Source organism: Radiomyces spectabilis (genome assembly GCF_025331425.1).
Source record: "Radiomyces spectabilis strain NRRL 2753 chromosome Unknown BYT42scaffold_10, whole genome shotgun sequence".
In the NCBI taxonomy this organism is placed as follows: domain Eukaryota; kingdom Fungi; phylum Mucoromycota; class Mucoromycetes; order Mucorales; family Radiomycetaceae; genus Radiomyces; species Radiomyces spectabilis.
In genome coordinates this window covers 566,415-584,357 of record NW_026251935.1, presented here as the reverse complement: position 1 = coordinate 584,357, position 17,943 = coordinate 566,415, and the positions used below count along the sequence as shown (strand labels likewise).

At 44.2% G+C, this 17,943-nt stretch overlaps 10 protein-coding genes across 10 annotated transcripts; 8 read left to right on the top strand and 2 right to left on the bottom strand.

Moving 5' to 3' along the window:
- Positions 1 to 1,309: 1,309 nt before the first annotated feature.
- Positions 1,310 to 1,888, bottom strand: BYT42DRAFT_578393 (uncharacterized protein). The gene has a single exon (XM_051569288.1). The coding sequence runs from the start codon at positions 1,736 to 1,738 to the stop codon at positions 1,556 to 1,558; it is 183 nt and encodes a 60-aa protein (XP_051421028.1). The 5' UTR covers positions 1,739 to 1,888; the 3' UTR covers positions 1,310 to 1,555.
- Positions 1,882 to 2,890, bottom strand: BYT42DRAFT_578389 (ankyrin repeat-containing domain protein). The gene is made up of 4 exons (XM_051569287.1): positions 2,732 to 2,890; positions 2,654 to 2,679; positions 2,536 to 2,594; positions 1,882 to 2,462 (listed from the first exon to the last, which is right to left on the bottom strand). Exons 1-4 carry the CDS (start codon positions 2,772 to 2,774, stop codon positions 1,991 to 1,993), a joined length of 600 nt encoding a protein of 199 aa, XP_051421027.1. The 5' UTR covers positions 2,775 to 2,890; the 3' UTR covers positions 1,882 to 1,990.
- A 780-nt stretch (positions 2,891 to 3,670) lies between these two features.
- On the top strand, positions 3,671 to 6,580 carry BYT42DRAFT_578387 (uncharacterized protein). The gene is made up of 13 exons (XM_051569286.1): positions 3,671 to 4,127; positions 4,215 to 4,298; positions 4,360 to 4,438; positions 4,510 to 4,542; positions 4,620 to 4,766; positions 4,902 to 4,972; positions 5,030 to 5,199; positions 5,268 to 5,470; positions 5,559 to 5,879; positions 5,934 to 6,070; positions 6,145 to 6,164; positions 6,242 to 6,332; positions 6,405 to 6,580. Exons 1-13 carry the CDS (start codon positions 4,083 to 4,085, stop codon positions 6,474 to 6,476), a joined length of 1,473 nt encoding a protein of 490 aa, XP_051421026.1. The 5' UTR covers positions 3,671 to 4,082; the 3' UTR covers positions 6,477 to 6,580.
- Positions 6,581 to 8,154, top strand: BYT42DRAFT_578370 (ricin B lectin domain-containing protein). The gene is made up of 8 exons (XM_051569285.1): positions 6,581 to 6,693; positions 6,757 to 6,786; positions 6,870 to 6,893; positions 6,975 to 7,023; positions 7,103 to 7,172; positions 7,246 to 7,324; positions 7,393 to 7,717; positions 7,783 to 8,154. The coding sequence occupies exons 1-8, from the start codon at positions 6,607 to 6,609 to the stop codon at positions 8,073 to 8,075; spliced, it is 957 nt and encodes a 318-aa protein (XP_051421025.1). The 5' UTR covers positions 6,581 to 6,606; the 3' UTR covers positions 8,076 to 8,154.
- A 263-nt stretch (positions 8,155 to 8,417) lies between these two features.
- On the top strand, positions 8,418 to 10,162 carry BYT42DRAFT_616097 (uncharacterized protein; the record flags this gene model as incomplete). The annotated part of the gene is made up of 4 exons (XM_051572031.1): positions 8,418 to 8,676; positions 8,777 to 9,193; positions 9,271 to 9,903; positions 9,981 to 10,162. 4 exons carry the CDS (start codon positions 8,418 to 8,420, stop codon positions 10,160 to 10,162), a joined length of 1,491 nt encoding a protein of 496 aa, XP_051421024.1.
- Positions 10,163 to 10,424: 262 nt separating this feature from the next.
- On the top strand, positions 10,425 to 10,901 carry BYT42DRAFT_50450 (uncharacterized protein). The gene has a single exon (XM_051564975.1). It carries the CDS (start codon positions 10,610 to 10,612, stop codon positions 10,847 to 10,849), a length of 240 nt encoding a protein of 79 aa, XP_051421023.1. The 5' UTR covers positions 10,425 to 10,609; the 3' UTR covers positions 10,850 to 10,901.
- A 330-nt stretch (positions 10,902 to 11,231) lies between these two features.
- BYT42DRAFT_578359 (Sin3 associated polypeptide p18-domain-containing protein) lies at positions 11,232 to 12,495 on the top strand. Its single transcript, XM_051569284.1, has 4 exons — positions 11,232 to 11,376; positions 11,517 to 11,566; positions 11,624 to 11,683; positions 11,778 to 12,495. The coding sequence occupies exons 1-4, from the start codon at positions 11,344 to 11,346 to the stop codon at positions 12,151 to 12,153; spliced, it is 519 nt and encodes a 172-aa protein (XP_051421022.1). The 5' UTR covers positions 11,232 to 11,343; the 3' UTR covers positions 12,154 to 12,495.
- Positions 12,276 to 13,433, top strand: BYT42DRAFT_50060 (uncharacterized protein). The gene is made up of 3 exons (XM_051564714.1): positions 12,276 to 12,788; positions 12,853 to 13,230; positions 13,300 to 13,433. The coding sequence occupies exons 1-3, from the start codon at positions 12,600 to 12,602 to the stop codon at positions 13,342 to 13,344; spliced, it is 612 nt and encodes a 203-aa protein (XP_051421021.1). The 5' UTR covers positions 12,276 to 12,599; the 3' UTR covers positions 13,345 to 13,433.
- A 701-nt stretch (positions 13,434 to 14,134) lies between these two features.
- BYT42DRAFT_466210 (uncharacterized protein) lies at positions 14,135 to 14,335 on the top strand (the record flags this gene model as incomplete). The annotated part of the gene is made up of 1 exon (XM_051563510.1): positions 14,135 to 14,335. A coding segment is annotated over one exon (201 nt), but the record flags the coding sequence as incomplete, so codon positions are not given.
- A 1,474-nt stretch (positions 14,336 to 15,809) lies between these two features.
- On the top strand, positions 15,810 to 16,600 carry BYT42DRAFT_578350 (uncharacterized protein). Its single transcript, XM_051569283.1, has 2 exons — positions 15,810 to 16,375; positions 16,438 to 16,600. Exons 1-2 carry the CDS (start codon positions 16,267 to 16,269, stop codon positions 16,557 to 16,559), a joined length of 231 nt encoding a protein of 76 aa, XP_051421019.1. The 5' UTR covers positions 15,810 to 16,266; the 3' UTR covers positions 16,560 to 16,600.
- The last annotated feature ends 1,343 nt before the right edge of the window (positions 16,601 to 17,943 follow it).

Here is a 17,943-nt window from a genome sequence, read left to right as displayed (position 1 = left end):
GGTAGCCAAATTTGGCCCATTCGTTGTAAACAGAGGAGTGGACGTTGTCGACATGATGTCAATAATGAACCCGGATCCAATAGAAATGAATGGAATTAATGAAACTGAATCTCATGTGAATCTTTTTTTTCCCAAGCCATGAAAGGAGCAACCCATGAAAGGAATATGGTATTTGTAGAATGTAAGCAACCTTGGCTATTTTGCGCTAGAAAATACAGCTCTGTTTTATTCATTGCAGCTAAGTGCATCATTGTCACATTAATACTAGTTTTTCCACAGCATCATTGGAATGGCCTCAGAAAGCATGAGTATGGATGGATTGCACCAACACCGGTATCGCAGGCGGACCATGGGATATATATATATTTTTTTTAAAAAAAGAGAGAGAACTGACATTAATATAAAACTGTCCTTGCCAATCGGACGACTAAGGCAGAGAAACCCGAATACGTGCCCGTGTAAGTGGCAGATACCAGTAACAGTGCCCGTTCATCTCCTGCCAGACCGAGGGCCTGACCATCGCCGACTACTAGAGGCAGTGCTTCTCTGTTTCAGCAGAACCCAAATACGTGCCCATGATAGTGGCAGATACCGGTAACAGTGCCCGTTCATCTCCTGCCAGACCGAGGGCCTGACCATCGCTGACTACTAGAGGCAGTGCTCTACTATAGCCCGTCGTCCTAACCAATACTGTACTACTCAACATCTTACCTTCGGCACAACGAAATATTGAAGGGAGAAAAGAAGGAGTGGAAAAATAAGATGAAAGCAATTTTATAGCTGACGTATTTGCTCAGTATACGTCATCAAATTTTGCATAACAAATGATGGTCGTGCTAGTTTTCCCGATGAGCGCCCTTGCAAGCTGCCCGTTACTGCATTTCTTCCTTTTTCTTGCACTCTTCATCTTTGAGGGTATATCGATACATTTTAGCAAAATCCCTAGTTACTGTGACCAGTGAATTCCTTTAAGCAATCAACAGTATCATTCTGGAATTCACTCCTTTGGACTGGTTGCTTCCGGATAGGTGGCGGTGTTCATGACGCCTCATGACCACTTCAAAGAATCCGTCAGAAGAGCAATAATTGCGGTAAATCATACCATGAGAATCCTTTGAGACTGTTGGATGATTTTATTTCGATTAACGTGATCTGCCTATGTATACTTTAGTCGTGAGTCGGAATTAATAATTATCAATGAGCAGTCCTCAATTATAAGGTGTATTAGGAAGGATCCACATGCTGTGATGTGACAGCTTTACCTGTATGAATTGATCTCGGTGATAGATCCAAGCTATGGATGAAAGAGGCTCAATCGGTGTTCTAATGGAGAAGCTCACTCAGAATGGAAACACGTCTAAATCCCGATCTTCCTGTTTGGGAAACACCAGTCTAGGATGGATAATACGACAAGTAGTGGATATACCACAACTCTTATCCCGAGATTGGATACTGTACACCGATACTGTCAGGAAATAATCATGGGATTCATCAAACCACCACTCCCCTTAACGTGTCCTACAAAAGTTGTACTGGTACACAATTGGTACATGTGTTAACGATAACTCGCCCAGCCGATCATCCCAATGGGAACGGTATCCATGTCCCACCCAAGAAGTAAAACAATTTGTTCTTCGACGGGCCACCGCGTTCGTACCATTTTCGTGGCAGGCTTCTGGCTCTTGTCAAAGGTGCCATTTCTTGTTGGACGACGAAGACGGTTGGACAAGTCGCGCATCGTCTACGGTGACACCTTTGTTGAGCCAATTCAACTAACACGGAGAATAACGCTTGTCACCGACTCTCAACGAAATAGTCGGCAGATGTTCAAAACGAGCGGTGACGTTACTATTACATTGGATCAGAGAGTCTTCCGGCCTATTTCTTCTTGAAGATCATTGCATGCCCTGTGCTGGTTTTGTGACAGTGGCATGACTCTTTGTCAATCTTTTATATGAATATTTACATTACAAAAAGGGATGACTACCGATCATTGCATGTTTCGTCGTCTCATTTCATCGAGCACAATCTTTGTCACTATCTCTTCCAGCTCTTCTTCGTTCTCTACACCGCCTTGTTCCTGCAATCGTTGAAAAACCTGTTCGACTTGATTTTGGAACTCAGAACTATTGATCATGTCTGCTTCTTCCTGCGTATGGGAGAGGGCTGCGGCTTCCTCTTGCTCAGGATCCACCTGTTCCGATAATTCTTCCTTTGTAATACCAGCCAGTAATTCTGCTACAGCCGTCCATCCTTCTTGTTGTGCCGTGGCCGCTGGTGTAATGCCATCCTCGTTGCGATGATGTGGGTCAGCTCCATTATCTAAAAGCAACTGGGCCATCTCGACAGTTTCGGCAACGTACAACGGCGTATCTTTTTCAAAATCCTCAATATCCACGTTGGCACCTTTGCTCAGCAAATACTTGACAATGTCCGTTTCACCGTATGATACCGCAGCATGCCTGAAACCAGTGAAAAGAATAACAATCAATACCAACCACACTAAAATCTCGAACGGTATAAGGCCATAATTACATGGCAGTGTATCCAAATTCGTCATGAGCATTCACATCAGCCCCGGTTTCAATGAGATCCTAGAAAGAGATTTGTCAGATCGTGAGTTCGAGCGATTATATCTCGTCGCATTTCTTACTTTGACTCTATCCAGCTGACCATCGCCTACGTAAAGTCTAAGTCATTCCATCTATAAGTTTGTTATCTCAAGACATACCAGCTGCTATCCACAGATTGTCGAGTGATTTTGGATCCTTCATTCTCTTAAGACGAACGGAACAAAAGATATGCAGGCGTGGCTTGGATGATACAAATCCAAATTTATGTCATGTTTCAAATCCCGCCGAAAGATGCATTGTCGCCACTGGATCCAACTTTTTCGCTGTGAAATACAAGATTTTGCGGTAAAAAGCAATCAGTTGTTTTCGACTTAACGACGGTGTCGACTAACACGTGCCATAATTCTTACTCTTTTAGGTGCGGAGACTTTTGGCCAAACAACCGGCAGCGGCGTTCACCAAACTATACATATTTTGGAATTGTATGTGTATCATGGGATAAACTATTATGCTCCAGTATCGGAGGTGCTGCTCAAAATTCATCATCGATTAGCAAGGCTTCGTTGCAAAACACGGCTAGCACTTCAGAAACCCTGGCTTTTCCTTTATTTGGATCATCTATGATACAAAAATAAATCCAAAGCAAAAGCAACACTATGGCCTTGTTTATTGTTTTGGATCATGGGCGATCGAGCACCAGCTTGTACCTGAAAATTGCCCGTCACCAACATGATCCTGGTTTCGAATTTTGTCTGCCAAGCCATATGGATAATTAGTTAAATTGGCTGTTTCCATGAGCCATTTTGTTTGACATATCCCTCCTTTTAAACCGATCTTCTTTAGATCCTTCCATAAAATAGCCAACAGCGCGGTGGAACAAGTACGGGTCGTGGAAGAGTCACAGTATTTCCGATGAGCTCGGCTTTGGATTTCTAAATCGTTTCATGTGCTTCCTTTTGCACATGAAGTTTCGCTCACTCCGGGTGGGTTATCTCGCTATGTGGTTTTGAAGGAAATAGAGATTCGGCAGTAATAAATAAGCGGTTACAATTTTTCTCGAACAAAAGACATTCTTTATTAGATAAAAATTAACAGCCATTTTATGAACCTGGGCAAAAGTGGGCAGCATAGAAAAGGAAATCACAGAACACAATTATCATTACACACTTCACAAACTCGAGCTTGCATGACTGCCTTCTTCCCCCCCCCCCCAGAGAAAAACCCCACTTTTCCCTTCTCTTCAGTTACCAGATATAACTGCCTATCACCACTATAACCCCCCATCACTTTCCGTTGCAGCTTATTGACATCCGCTATCAGCTATACTTTTTTACCTGTTTTGCTGAACACGACAGGCACTGTGAGTATTTGTGATCAAATCAAACCCCGACTTGGAATACGGGAACATTGGTTCACTTGCCGAGGGAAATCAGCAGTGTGAATCACGATGAACAGTTCAGCCAGACTTTCATTCACCACCACACCGACACCGAAAGTAATTAGAGCATAATGAACCGAATGGGAAACTCGGACAATGAGCGAGGAATGGCGAAGGTAAACAGTCCTGACCTGACCACTAGTCTCTAAACACTGTGTTGACACTCTCTGCCTCTTTCCTTCTACTTTCTTGACTCTGTAAAGCAAAGCGCAACAAGAGAAGTCATTGACGATCCTCTCAAGGTCCGATCGCAAGCCGATAGATCCTCCCTTCAAAACAGAGAACAGGTCGGTCACAATTCTCTCCATCTAGTGAACGAGACGCAGCTTAACGGACAGGTTGATTTAGGTCAAGGATTTACGACATCAGTTAAACGCTCAACTCAAAGAGAATGCACGACTGCAAGATACCATGGCAAAGCGTACAGGTGATGATGGCCCAAATACGTTTGTTTAAGCAAGGCATAATTTGGACTGATATCATGCAAATATCAATTAGCTGATTATGAAGACAAGCTGAAAAAAATGAGAGGTATAATCCTGCCACCGGCTATTAGGCACATGACCCTGTTTTGTTTATTCATATTCCAATTATACGATTTCATGTAGAGCTGTTTGCACAGTCCACCAAGAATTTGGATAAATACCGTGCTTCCGTTTCCGCCAAGGAGTCCGAATACAATCAGCTGAAGGACGAGCTGGAAAAATGCCAAGCACAGGAACAAGAGTGGAGATCGAATGTCGAAGCACAGCATCGTAAGTGGCTCGGGAAAAGCGCTGATTAGGGAAAAGAAACCCCGGATAAACGGCGTTTTCCACGCCAAACCTCGGTGTTGCTACTGTACACAAGCACATCCAACAGAAAATAACAAAGACCTGCATGTGAAATAGGTGACATTGAAAGGTTGCGTTCTGAAACAAATACCCTCAAAGCGCAACAAACATCGCATTCGAACCAGTTGGTAAGCTTTGACTTGCTATTTACAGCAATACGATGTCTTTTTCTGACTGATCCACAGGAAGCCCAAGTGCGACAGCTCAGTCTTCAGCTGGAGCGAACCAAAACGGACTATGAACAATACAAAAAACGAGCCAACATCGTGCTTAAACAAAATACGAATGACCAATCAGGGAACACACGAATTAATGAACTGGAGATAACCGTAAATCAACTGCAAAGGGAGAAATCGTATGTAAGACGGAGGGCAAGTGGGTATAGGCTCACATCTAAACGGTTCTCGGAATTCATCCTGGTAGAGTGTATGAAACGGACCAAAAACAGCAACAAAAAAAGTACGATTTACTGGCACATGATCTTCGAGAATCACTCAAGCGTATCCAGCAGCTCGAGATCAAAGCCAATGCGTTCAATAAATCAGAACAAGAACGGATAGCTAGTCAAGAGGCATTGAGCCGTTTACACGAGGAAATGGCTCAGGAACGGACATCATTTGGAAAAGGTAACGTGATTCTCGGAAAAAAACCGATCCATGCCACCGTATTGGGAAACGAGAAGAAAAAAAAAACTGATATTCAACCTATCCATAGCCATGGCATCCTTGACCGAGACACACGAAAGCACTGTTCGTAAATTAAAAGACGCGTTGATGGCCAAGGAGATGGAATCGCTTTCCATCGAAAACCGATCAGATCAAAGTAGCAAACACGCCGTAACTGATTTTTCAATGCAGCAATTGCAAGAAGAAAATGCAAAATTAAAAGAGGACTTGGCCCATCTGCAAGCACTGTATGAGAAACAAAAACAAGCATCTACACCTGTAACAACGTCGCCATCCTCATCCGCACATGATGACAGCGTCAAAGCAAACTTTACAGAAACATCCGAGGAACCAAGTGGAGATGTATATAGTAAGTCCCATGCTCGTTGCAGGTCAACAAGTTGAAAATTCACTGTCCGTGCAGCCTCCATGAGCCAATTGATTTCGCCGTTTGTCACACGACCTGACAGTCAGGAAGAGTTAAAAAAACAAGTGCAACGACTAGCTACTATGTTGCAAGAAAGTGAAGAAAGAGTCGCCGCCCTGTCTGCACAAGAAAAGGTAAGCAAATCATCGAGATGGGGTCGAAACTCGCGGTGAAGACGTATGTTTTCGCTAACCATGTGAGTCGACAGGTTTTAAAAAACGAGATAAGGTAAAAAAGAAATCCATGACTTGGTGCAATCACACACATTGAAAAGCGGAATGGGATGGTAATATGTAAGAGTACAGAAAATTAGATGCGTTTGACAAGCGGCAGAACATGAACGCGGAATATCTGAAAAATGTCCTTCTAAAATTTCTTCAATCGGATAACAAAGCAGTATGTCATATTGATCATGTGCACAACAGACATCATTGTCACTCACCTCAGCGATGCCTGTTATGTTATTAGTTTATGGTACCGGTCCTAGCCAAATTACTGTGTCTGGATGATGCAGAAACTGCAAAACTTGAAAGTTTGTGACATAAAAAAGAGTAGTTGATGAAAGTTTATTTTTATTTTCAGCCCCGACTTGGCAGCAATAAATAGCCTTCATTTCCGTGTATCCGCCGTTTTGCCTTCCCCTCTTGTTCTTCCTGCTCTCGTCAACAACATGGTTGGATTCCCTGAAAATACTTACTTTTACATCAGATCCCGTCAAAACGGTTCCTGTTTGGATGTGTACAATGGAGAAACATCTGCAAGTATTCTGGCTTCTATGTATCGCGGTCTTTTTGTCTAACTCTAGGCGTTTATTTACTAGGCTGACACATCCATCATCATTTGGCCCAAGGTAAAGGCTTTCTTTCAATTCTAATTTTTTACCTCAACAAACATGTGGCTGACACTAACCTTTATTTTTTCTTCTTTTTGCAGAAAGAAAACGATAATGATAACCAGGTAAGTTCCATCGCATGCAGTCATGTTCATTGCATTCATACTCATCAGTCATGCCGTTTCATTCTTTTTATTTTTCGTTAGCTCTGGCGTTTTGAGGATGGCTTCTTGATCAACAAAAAGTCCAACTTGGGTATGTGCGTTCAAGCGATATGGTGGTTTCATTCGTATCATGCGTGCAGAGCCAGTGTATTTTAACCTCCGTTTAACAGTGATGGATGTTCGCGGTGGCGATCTGAAATCCGACAAGCCTGTCGTTCAATATGACCGCAAATTGACACAGTATGTCTAAATAATGATGTATGCATGATCAATTTTCCACTGACACTGCGTTTTTTCCTCCACCCTTTTTTAGAGCCCACAATCAGCGATGGGGTTACCGTGATGGTTTCATCTACGTTCTCGCTGACCCTCGCCTCGTGTTGGACATCAAGGTGAGCTAAATAAATTGATCGTTGTGATACTTTATGGAACTGACGGTACTTTAATGTACTAATTGTAGGGTGGCAAGGATAAGGATGGCACCAAAGTGATCTTGTATTTGCGCAAAGATACCGAAAATGACAACCAGCAATGGACTATCGAGCCCTTTGGCACTCCCGGATACCAGCAACAACCCGCCCCCCAGCAACAGCAACAGCAGCAATCGCAATGGGGAGCTTACGGACCTCCTCCTGGTTACGAACAACAAAGACAATCCTCCGGTGGATTAGCTGGTTATGGTCCGCCCGACGATGAGAATCCCGCTTACAGCAGCTATAGCACCAGTAGCTACACTACCAGCAGTTATTCTAGCAACGACTGTGCGCCAATCTCGTATGAGCAAGGTACCCAAAAAAGAAAAAAAAAATTGCAATATTTTCGCGTGGTTTGATGCTGAATATCATTTTAGCGTCCGAGGCCCACCGAGAAGTATACCAAGAGAGAAAAGCGCATTTATCGCATCAACTGATTGCCGGTGCGGCAGCTTATGAAGCCGTCAAGGCTTATCGCCGTCGTCAGGAAGCGCAAGGTAAACCCGTGTCGTATGGGTTTGCTAAGCAGGCCGTGGCTGCATTTGCGGCTGCTGAAGTGGTCAAGTTTGCTGAAACCCACAACTGGTCTCACTCTCAGAAAGAAGCCGCCCAGCGCAGTGCCGAACAAGCAGCTGATCATTATGCTTCCCGGGAATTTGGCGGTTATTAAACGAACAAAGATTGGGGGGAAATCCCCTGTGAAAAGTTGTCCAATAAAAAGCCATGAAAAAGGAAAAAGCGAAGAAAAAGGAGAAAAAGTGTAACGTGTTTCTTTTTATCTGAAGCCATGGAAGCAAACCATGGAAGCAAAGGGAAAAGGTGCCTTAAAAGGCAAGTGGTTGACTGTTGTTTCTTTTTTGATGAGGGTCGAATTTTCCCGCCTCGACCCATATTTCCCCTTTCTCGGGAAATTCCATCGGTGTTCTTTTCTGCCATCGAAAGTATTCCGAGTCTGTGAGCACTTGCGTCGTGGCCTCTCATTTCACCAAGTGTGCCTTTTCTTGTTGGCCTAATGACTTTCCAACAAACACCTACCTCCGCCTTTCCTGCGTTGTATACCCCCGAAGAATCGCCATTTGTCCTGGAAGTGTTGCCAGCATTGAAACATGGCAGTGACAAGCAGCAACAGGTCATTCTGGATCTGCATCGCGAAATGTGCCTGGAAAAGCAAGCTTTGTTGGCGGTGATTGCATCGTTTAGGAACGAAATGCAAGAAGGGCTAGTGAACGACCGTGGAAGCGACCTCAATATGATTCCTTCTTATGTCACAGGTATCACAAGCAAACCTTTTTTTTTTATAATTTCTTTGTGGCATATGCCTTTCCCAGAATGAGCGATTTTCTGAGACTCAAAAAAAAAAAACTCAATTAGGCTATCCAACCGGAAATGAGAAGGGGACGTATTTGGCCCTGGAAATCGCCGGTATGGATGTGTATGTGTGTCAGGTTAAGCTCAAAGGCGAAAATGGAAAGCTAGCCATCAACCAGTATCAGTACAAGATTCCTCAGGACCTTACGACGGACAGTGATTTTGGCGTCCTGATCGAATATGTCGCGGATTGCCTAGCGGATTTTCTATTACGAATTGGAACTCAGGAGCACTTTATTTATCCCACGGCGATCTCCTTTGGCTTTGCTATCAAGCAAACAGGATTGAGCAGCGGGCGGATCATGTCATTAGGTCACGGATTCAGCTATCCCAACGGCGTCGGCGTTGACATTGTTCAACTGATGCATGAAAAAATCAATGATAAACAACTTCCCATCAAAATCGTAGCCATAGCCAACGGTATGGAGCACGAGTGTCAACCGCCGAGAATTTTTTTGGCATAAGATCCAACTGATCCCGGATTGTTATTGCTGTAGATACTGTATGTACCTTGCTGGCCCACGCGTACCAACATCCAGCGACGCGTCTGGGAATCGTGCATAATCTCGGAACCAACTGTGCTTATTACGACTGCATCGGTAATGTCAAGAAATTACGCCACTTGAGCTTTCCCCAAGATCACGATATGATCATCAATACGGAATGGTGCAATTTTGGGTCTTCTCACCGCACACTACCGCGCACTTGGTTTGATCGCAAATTGGATCGTGAATCAATCAATCCGCAATTTCACGTTTTTGAAAAAATGACGACGGGCGTGTTTCTGGGCGAACTTGTACGGAATATTTTAATCTATCTTGTGGATCAAGATCTTTTATTTGGCGGCGAATCGTCCGAGATTTTGAATGTGTCTCACAGTTTTGACACGAGCTACATGTATGTGTGCGAGGGCGACCAAACCGACAACCTCGACGATACCCGCATCGTGTTGGAAGACATGTTGAATCTTTCGCGGACCACGGTAGCTGATCGAGAGATTGTCAAGAAAGTGTGTGAACTTGTAGGCAGCCGGGCCGCCGTCTTGATGGGAGCGGCTATTGCTGCTGTGGTTCTTCACATGGTGGATCACGGAGTCGCCACATCGCCCGATCAGCCGGGATACACGATATGTAAGTCTAACAAACTAATATATGTAGAAATGATGACAGCCTTCACGATGTTGAGACTGATATTCCCTATTCTGCAGCCATTAGTGGAAGCATATATGAAGATTATCCGTCGTTCCATCCGCGAGTATGCAAAACGCTGAAAGCGCTTCTTCCGCCATCGATTGCGTCGACGTTGTCGGTAGGCATTGTGAAGCACTCGCGTATTGTAGGCGCGGCCATTGTGGCCATGATGGCTGAAAAAATTACAAACCAAACCTGATTTAGCACTGTAAATATCTCTTCTTTTATATCTCTAAAGTAAACTCTCGCAGCCATTTTGATTCGCCGCTAAATTAGCGGTTTTAGATGGGAATCCGGAAATCTTGCGAAATTCCAAGATAATTCGTCTTGGATAAGGTTGTTAAAGCCGATGACCAAGATTTTCTACATGATCTGCGGCTCCTTTAATAAGCTGAATGAAACGCTTACTGAATGAATCTGTACCCAGTGAAAGTAAACGCTCCCAAACCATCCTCAGGGTCTACTCCGATTAACAGCGTACTCCAGCTATCTTAGCTAATCTCCTTTTAATCCGATGTTCGCAAAGGAAAAAGAGTTCCGTGGCAACATACACAGTTTTAACTCTGCTGCCACTTTTCACATCTGTTGAGTTTAATGCGTCACTCTGTGATCAATCACTCAGTTGCTCCCAGCTGTTTTCGTATCCATGGTAGCATATATTTTGGTAGACCTTTTGCCATCATATGACGGTGGTTCTCCCAAGCTCGTTCAATTTTTATGTCTAGGACGCTGGAAAACGAGCTGTCTTGGAGGACTCATGCACCACGTCTCCCTTGCTTGGCCACCTAGACTCGAAGAATACCGATACCAAATATACCTTCAGGGTAAGTTAATCCTGTATACTCCTAATATGATTACTTACGCTTTCGTTTTCCTTTCCCAATAATCCACTCATATTCATGATCACTTCCTCTCATTTTGCCACTGCAATTTCATTCTCTTGTTCTTTTCTTTTTGCATACATACAGAATCACTATAAGACTCGCACTCCTATGCTTCCTTTTGCATAATAGATTCATTAATAGGAAATTTTGTAGTATGATGCGATATTTCACTTGCCAACTCATTGAGCGATATTTCGAAAAAGGATGTCCTCTTACGGTTCTGTATCCGATTAACTTTTTCGCTTATGGGCAAAGACTGGGGACAATGTAATTTGATGTAATCCGTAGATTCATTGATTAAAGAAAACTTTCATAGAAAGTGTCTATGACTGTGCTGAAGTGCTTGGGATATGGGCCAGTCAAACGGGTTTAAAGATGTGTCAGTGCGACTTTTTTGGACTGCGAAATCTTTTTCCTGTGCAAGTTGCTTTGACCTGAATTTTTCGCGTAGCCTATTTTTCGCTCAACCACCTTCACAAAGAAAAATAAAAAACCAATGGCACAAACCGTTCCTGTCAATCGAGAAAAGGTAAGCCATGAACTATTAACGGGAGCAAGCATGACACTGTTCGCTACGGAAAGAAAAAAGCATGACTTTTCTGCAGGGTTGCTTGAACTCAAACTTGAAGAACGGATCGGATGCTCACTCTTTGCGATGAATTTCAATAGGATTGTCCTTTCTTACTGCGAGTGTTTACGCGCCTGGGCGGCTTTCATGCGTAATACCATACAAATAATGGAGACACCAACTTTCAACTCACAGTGAACTATATTAGGGCTCGTCAATTCTCCTTAGAAGGTGTACCCGAAGAAGACGAATTACAACTGTATACCTGGTAAATGCGTCTGCACAACATCGTGACAGGTGTTGTTGTGGTAAAAAAAAAAAATGAATTGCTAATCTATTTTTCTTTTTTCCTCGTTCACTAGGAAGGATGCTACATTGGAAGAATTAGCTCAACTTATTCGAGAAGTTATTCCAGACGCACAGCATCCTGATGCTCGTATTGTATTCCGTCTTATCTATCTTGACAGCGATCGAGCAATGTTCCGTAGTAGAAACCTCGGCCGTGTGACATATATCGAGCCATCAGCAGATCAGTCAAAAACGTTGGACGAATGTAACTTTGTAATTGGCGATTACTTGGACGTTGCGATACATATCGGCCCACCACCTCCACGTACAGACCGTCCCAGAAACGACATGAGAAATGACCGCGGATCACGATTTGGTGACAACGACAGGAGAGATCGCCGCTTTGGAAGAGATGCCCGACCCTTTTATAACAGAAGAGACCGCTTCTAATGGTGGTGGATAGCGATCCTCTCAACCTTTTTTTTTTTTCAATACAATAAAAAATCAGCCAAGAAACATGTTGAAAATAGCAACAGTTTTCGGAGTTGAGTGACGTGGGTGGGCCAGCGGTGCCTATTCGAGTTTGAAGTCCAAGTGGACTTGATTATCCACCTTCAACTCCTTGTCCTTCACACAACATGACTTCTGTCCAATTCACAGTAGGCAAGCTCGATGCAGGCATGGTATGCTTCTTTCTCTCTCCTCTTTTTATTTTTTGGTTGGTAGTATAGCACAAGGCAAAGGAATATAACGCCCTCATTGTTTTTTAGGCTATCCTCTTAACAGAGGATCATCACCTTATCGAGTTTCCGTCCTTGCTGCTTCCCAATGGCGTTACCTCTGGTAGCATTGTCAATATTGCCGTCACTCGAAACGTACCTAAAGAAGAGGAGAAAATGCGCGAATTCTGGGACCTTCAGGAAGCCATTCTCAATGCGTTTGGCAACGCGGAACCTGAAAACCCGGTGTTGCGCGTAAGGAACATCACGCAGACATCCCTCACACTGGAATGGGATCCCTTGGTGCTCAAAACAGCCAAGCTCCGATCCCTGGATGTGTACAAGAACGACACAAAACTGGCTCAGGTAAGATAGGCGCGAGAAAAAGGGTTTCAACGAGGAAATTGTAACTGAGCATGAGCACCAACAGCACGTACCGAGCGACACCAACTATATCAAACTTTCGGGACTGGATGTGGATCACGAATTTGAGTTTCACATTGTGATCAAGACAACGGCAGGCAAATTTGAGTCGAATCGCGTGGTGGCACGTACACATCAAATGGAGAACTTGACGGGCATCAGAGTAGCGTTTGGTATCTTTGAAGCCTCGGAGCCAGCCATTTCGGAACTGAAAGAACTCGTGGACCGTATGGGGGCTACATGGACGGAGGAAGTGGACTGCGACACCACCCATTTATTAGCACAACTTCCAGGCGGTGCCAACTATGATCGTGCCGTGAAGCACTCTATACCGATTGTCAAGCCTGATTGGCTCGTCCAATGTGATAAGAACAAAAAGATTCAGGTACAGTGACAGTGACAGATAAACCAGTATGTTTTTCAAATAATGCTAACCTTGTTTTGATCTTGTTAGCCTGCGCTTCCTTATTATATCGTCAGTGTCCCGAACAATGAATAATTCTTTTTACCGCTTTTCCATCGTCTACAATAAGCCTATTTTTATCCAACTATCCATTTGTTTATATCCTTTTGGGATCTTTTTTCTTATTGTCACTTTCAATCTTTTCTTTAGCAATAATGGCGTATAGATTCTTTTATAAAGAGCTTACATAAGTACATTGTGTGGGTAAATTGTCATGAAGACGAAGTATTCTGAATCTTTTCCATATGTTTTATTCTTGTCGATGAATCAAGAAAGCTTATTTTATGGCACGATTGTTTATGTCAGAGGTCGGTTCCTGAATAAAGATGTTTCGCCTTCACTGTTTAGGATTTGAGTGTGGTACAACTCGGTATAATTAAACTGCCATAACTCAGAGGTCTTTGATCAAGCACGAGATAAGTATAAATTTATCCATGGACATGTGCATAATGTGTTGAGAAAGGAAGGATGTATGTAAACTGTATCATTTTTATTATACCGAAAACGACACCGAGGATCCGCGACGGTACTATGTCTCTTTGGACGCTTCGCATTGGATTAATTGGGACCTCTGCCTATCACGACTCAAGGTAACAAGTACATATTGATTGCTGTACAGCAATATACCAGATGGCCAGTCGCGCTGGTCTGATCACTGAAAAGGTTGGCTGGACCATGGAGCAGTAAATATCCGTGATTTGGTCGAACAAATCGCCATTCAGGGTAATTGGCATCGATAAACATGACTTGCCAGAAAAAGCAATGAAACGTACCTGGCGCAACAAACGCTCTATATACACAACTACGGTATAAAGGCTCGGTCACGGTCTGGAGATACTTTTGGGAAGGCGGACTTGGTCCTTCGGTGTCCTTAACTGGCAATATCGATCTAGACGATTATCTCGACTGCCTGGTCAACAAGCTTCTTCCCTGGTTCCAGTATTTCACTAAAGAAACCGGAAGGCAGTTTATCCTCCAAGAAGACGGCGCTCCGTGCCATACTGGTGGTTATGCCACCTCCTATAAACGAAAGAAGTGCGACGTCAAGAGGTCCTATTTTTTTTTTTTTTTTTTTTTTTTTTTTTTTTTTTTGGCCAGCTCAAAGCCGGTATCTGAATTCTACTGGACATCTTCAGCTCATATTGCGTATAAACTTCACAGCAAACGTGGGCGGCTGGCAACGCGGCCCAAATTGAGGCGTTCGCCCACAAAATCTGACTATCTTCTAGAAATTTGAGTTCCCACTAGCGTTTGTGATGTCATACATAGGATATTGGTATTTATTACATGTCATGCAAAGGGATCTCTTGAATTATTAATGATACGAAATGAAACGATTGGATCATGAAAAGTGGAAATGTCGAAGAAGGGTAAAACAGCTAATATATATGCATACTACAAATGAAGTAATGAAAAGAAGCAGAAAATAAAGTCAACAATAAACTCTGTCACAGAGATCCTGGCACCGTTTGCTATTGAGATGGGTCAAACTCGGTGTAATCATCGCCGCTAGATCTGTCAATTTGGCGTTCAGCATTGAGTTCCCGATGATTTTGAGAGAGTCCACATTTTATGCTCAATCGAGCGGAGGACTTTCGCGACTTCTGATTTCGAAAACATCTCACCCATGCTATGTAAATATTGCTTGGACAAAGTTGCTTTTTCACCTTTCTTCAACACTTGAACGGCGATAAAATATAATTTTGAGAAAGCCGTATTTCTCTGCTCGCTCTGGCTGACTTGAAATCACACCGTTGGCACGTCGTTCATGATGGATGTCGATCTCTGCAAACCGACAGTACCATTCGACGGTGCCGATGACAATGGATGATGTACCGCTAGTGGGATTACGGCCGAGTGAATCCTGTGAATCCAGTCTACAGTGGGATTGCGGCCGAGTGAATCCAGCGAATCCAGTCTATATTGGGATTGCGGCCGAGTGAATCCTGTGAATCCAGTCTACAGTGGGATTGCGGCCGAGTGAATCCAGTGAATCCAGTCTACAGTGGGATTGCGGCCGAGTGAATCCTGTGAATCCAGTCTACAGTGGGATTGCGGCCGAGTGAATCCTGTGAATCCAGTCTACAGTGGGATTGTGGCCGAGTGAATCCCGTGAATCCAGTCTACAGTGGGATTGCGGCCGAGTGAATCCAGTGAATCCAGTCTACAGTGGGATTGTGGCCGAGTGAATCCAGTGAATCCAGTCTACAGTGGGATCGCAGCCGAGTGAATCCAGTGAATCCAGTCTACAGTGGGATTGCGGCCGAGTGAATCCCGTGAATCCAGTCTACAGTGGGATTGCAGCCGAGTGAATCCAGTGAATCCAGTCTACAGTGGGATTGCGGCCGAGTGAATCCCGTGAATCCAGTCTACAGTGGGATTGCAGCCGAGTGAATCCAGTGAATCCAGTCTACAGTGGGATTGCAGCCGAGTGAATCCAGTGAATCCAGTCTACAGTGGGATTGTGGCCGAGTGAATCCAGTGATTCCAGTCCATAGTGGGATTGTGGCCGAGTGAATCCAGTGAATCCAGTCTACAGTGGGATTGCGGCCGAGTGAATCCCGTGAATCCAGTCTACAGTGGGATTGCGGCCGAGTGAATCCAGTGAATCCAGTATACAGTGGGGTTGCAGCCGAGTGAATCCAGTGAATCCAGATCATAGTGGGATTGTGGCCGAGTGAATCCAGTGAATCCAGATCATAGTGGGATTGTGGCCGAGTGAATCCAGCAAATCCAGTCTACATTGGGATTGCAGCCGAGTGAATTCATTCACAGTGGGATTGCAGCGGAGTGGAGCCACTTCACAGTGGGGTGTAGCGAGTGGGTTCACTCACAGTGAGATGATCAAATTTCGAGTGGAAAACCGTGTGTCTGTGTGTTGGCCTTTCATATTACACTTGTCCAAATTTTTCCATACCTGGTATCCTATATTCGTTATACTCCATTTCAAGTGTTGCAATGGAAACAAAACACAAATGCGGGACATGCGAAACATGCTTTGCGAGTAACGGTTCTTTGCAAAACCATAAGCTTGTTCACGTGGAGGTAGCTTTACTTGGGATTGCCGGTAAGGATCGACAACCGTTTTGTAAAAGCTACAGTTATTGACTGGCCTTCTTTTATGTGTAGAACAAACCATCACGAAAACAGAAAGTGGATTCACGTGCTATGTTTGCTCCACAGTTCTCAGAGCTTTAGATCGTTACAAAAACATGCAGCTTCACAGCATGATCTTCCCTGTAGGTCCGTAATGCTAGAAGCAGCGCCTAACAAAGAGAACGAAGCATCAAGCAGCCGGCGTGAGAAGAAAAGAAAAACGAAGTCGGACGCAACAACCGTCATATTGGGGTCTTGCGATGCTCAAGACAAGGACTTAAAAACCCGAGATACCGTGCTCAAACTTGCGTCGAACGGTGAATGGCGGCCGATATGTTTCATTCAAGAAGATGGAGCGGAGCATCACCTACTCACGTCGTCATCATCGTTCCATGATTTACTGAGCAACCAGAACACTGGCACCTGGGTTGCCCCCGTTGACAGAGAAGCTCGTATCGATATGCCCCGACACAGTAATGTTCGAGTGCAAGATATCGTACGAAACAGGTACGATTGAGCCTTAAAATCATTGAAACCGTTCTAAGATCTTTTTTTTTCGTAGCGTTGCCATTGAATATTTCAAAAACCGCGATTCTCAGGCAACATTGGAGTGATGTGATCAACGGCGATTGGCGCATGCACGCCCATTGACCTATAGTCACCGCGAAGCTGTTCACAGGGGGGGGGGGGCGCTTATCACTATGGACTGGGTTCACTGGATTCACTCGGCTGCGATCCCACTGTAGACTGGATTCGCTAGATTCACTCGGCCGCAATCCCACTATGATCTGGATTGACTGGATTCACTCGGCCGCAATCCCACTATGAACTGGATTCACTCGGCCACAATCCCACTATGAACTGGATTCACTCGGCCACAATCCCACTATGAACTGGATTCACAGGATTCACTCGGCTGCAATCCCACTGTAGACTGGATTCACTGGATTCACTCGGCCACAATCCCACTATGGACTGGATTCACTGGATTCACTCGGCTGCAATCCCACTGTAGACTGGATTCGCTAGATTCACTCGGCCACAATCCCACTATGATCTGGATTGACTGGATTCACTCGGCCGCAATCCCACTATGAACTGGATTCACTCGGCCACAATCCCACTATGAACTGGATTCACAGGATTCACTCGGCTGCAATCCCACTGTAGACTGGATTCACAGGATTCACTCGGCCGCAATCCCACTATGAACTGGATTCACTGGATTCACTCGGCTGCAAGTCCAAGTAAATGGATCCATTTGGCCACTGTTGAGTGGATTCACCGAATTCACTGGACTGCAAGTTCAAGTAAATGGATCCATTTGGCTATAATTCCACTGCAATAGCAACTGACTTTCTCACACAACATTGAAATGACTTAATGCAGAAATCATTGATAATGATTGTGTGGCTTTTTATTTTAATTCGAGCAGTTTACGTGTGTTGCAGAAAGGCTAACAGCACAGACACTCGGTTTCCCCCTCAGTTTTAAATTTAATTAGCGTGGCTTCACGGTAAATCTTTCGACAATAAATGG

Bases quoted from the DNA above. Each gene is read 5' to 3' on its own strand.
- BYT42DRAFT_578350 (XM_051569283.1), top strand. From the start codon at position 16,267: ATGGAAACAAAACACAAATGCGGGACATGCGAAACATGCTTTGCGAGT. The intron at 16,376-16,437 runs GTAAGGATCGAC...TTTTATGTGTAG, and splicing joins AGCTTTACTTGGGATTGCCG to AACAAACCATCACGAAAACA.
- BYT42DRAFT_578393 (XM_051569288.1), bottom strand. From the start codon at position 1,738: ATGCGCGACTTGTCCAACCGTCTTCGTCGTCCAACAAGAAATGGCACC.
- BYT42DRAFT_50060 (XM_051564714.1), top strand. From the start codon at position 12,600: ATGCGCGAATTCTGGGACCTTCAGGAAGCCATTCTCAATGCGTTTGGC. The intron at 12,789-12,852 runs GTAAGATAGGCG...GAGCACCAACAG, and splicing joins ACGACACAAAACTGGCTCAG to CACGTACCGAGCGACACCAA. The intron at 13,231-13,299 runs GTACAGTGACAG...TGATCTTGTTAG, and splicing joins ATAAGAACAAAAAGATTCAG to CCTGCGCTTCCTTATTATAT.
- BYT42DRAFT_578387 (XM_051569286.1), top strand. From the start codon at position 4,083: ATGAACCGAATGGGAAACTCGGACAATGAGCGAGGAATGGCGAAG. The intron at 4,128-4,214 runs GTAAACAGTCCT...GACTCTGTAAAG, and splicing joins ATGAGCGAGGAATGGCGAAG to CAAAGCGCAACAAGAGAAGT. The intron at 4,299-4,359 runs GTCGGTCACAAT...AGGTTGATTTAG, and splicing joins CCCTTCAAAACAGAGAACAG to GTCAAGGATTTACGACATCA.
- BYT42DRAFT_578359 (XM_051569284.1), top strand. From the start codon at position 11,344: ATGGCACAAACCGTTCCTGTCAATCGAGAAAAG. The intron at 11,377-11,516 runs GTAAGCCATGAA...GAATTTCAATAG, and splicing joins TTCCTGTCAATCGAGAAAAG to GATTGTCCTTTCTTACTGCG. The intron at 11,567-11,623 runs GTAATACCATAC...GAACTATATTAG, and splicing joins CGCCTGGGCGGCTTTCATGC to GGCTCGTCAATTCTCCTTAG.
- BYT42DRAFT_578370 (XM_051569285.1), top strand. From the start codon at position 6,607: ATGGTTGGATTCCCTGAAAATACTTACTTTTACATCAGATCCCGTCAA. The intron at 6,894-6,974 runs GTAAGTTCCATC...ATTTTTCGTTAG, and splicing joins AAAACGATAATGATAACCAG to CTCTGGCGTTTTGAGGATGG. The intron at 7,173-7,245 runs GTATGTCTAAAT...ACCCTTTTTTAG, and splicing joins TATGACCGCAAATTGACACA to AGCCCACAATCAGCGATGGG.
- BYT42DRAFT_578389 (XM_051569287.1), bottom strand. From the start codon at position 2,774: ATGAAGGATCCAAAATCACTCGACAATCTGTGGATAGCAGCTG. The intron at 2,680-2,731 runs GTATGTCTTGAG...GACTTTACGTAG, and splicing joins CAATCTGTGGATAGCAGCTG to GCGATGGTCAGCTGGATAGA. The intron at 2,463-2,535 runs GTAATTATGGCC...CACTGGTTTCAG, and splicing joins GAATTTGGATACACTGCCAT to GCATGCTGCGGTATCATACG.
- BYT42DRAFT_50450 (XM_051564975.1), top strand. From the start codon at position 10,610: ATGGTAGCATATATTTTGGTAGACCTTTTGCCATCATATGACGGTGGT.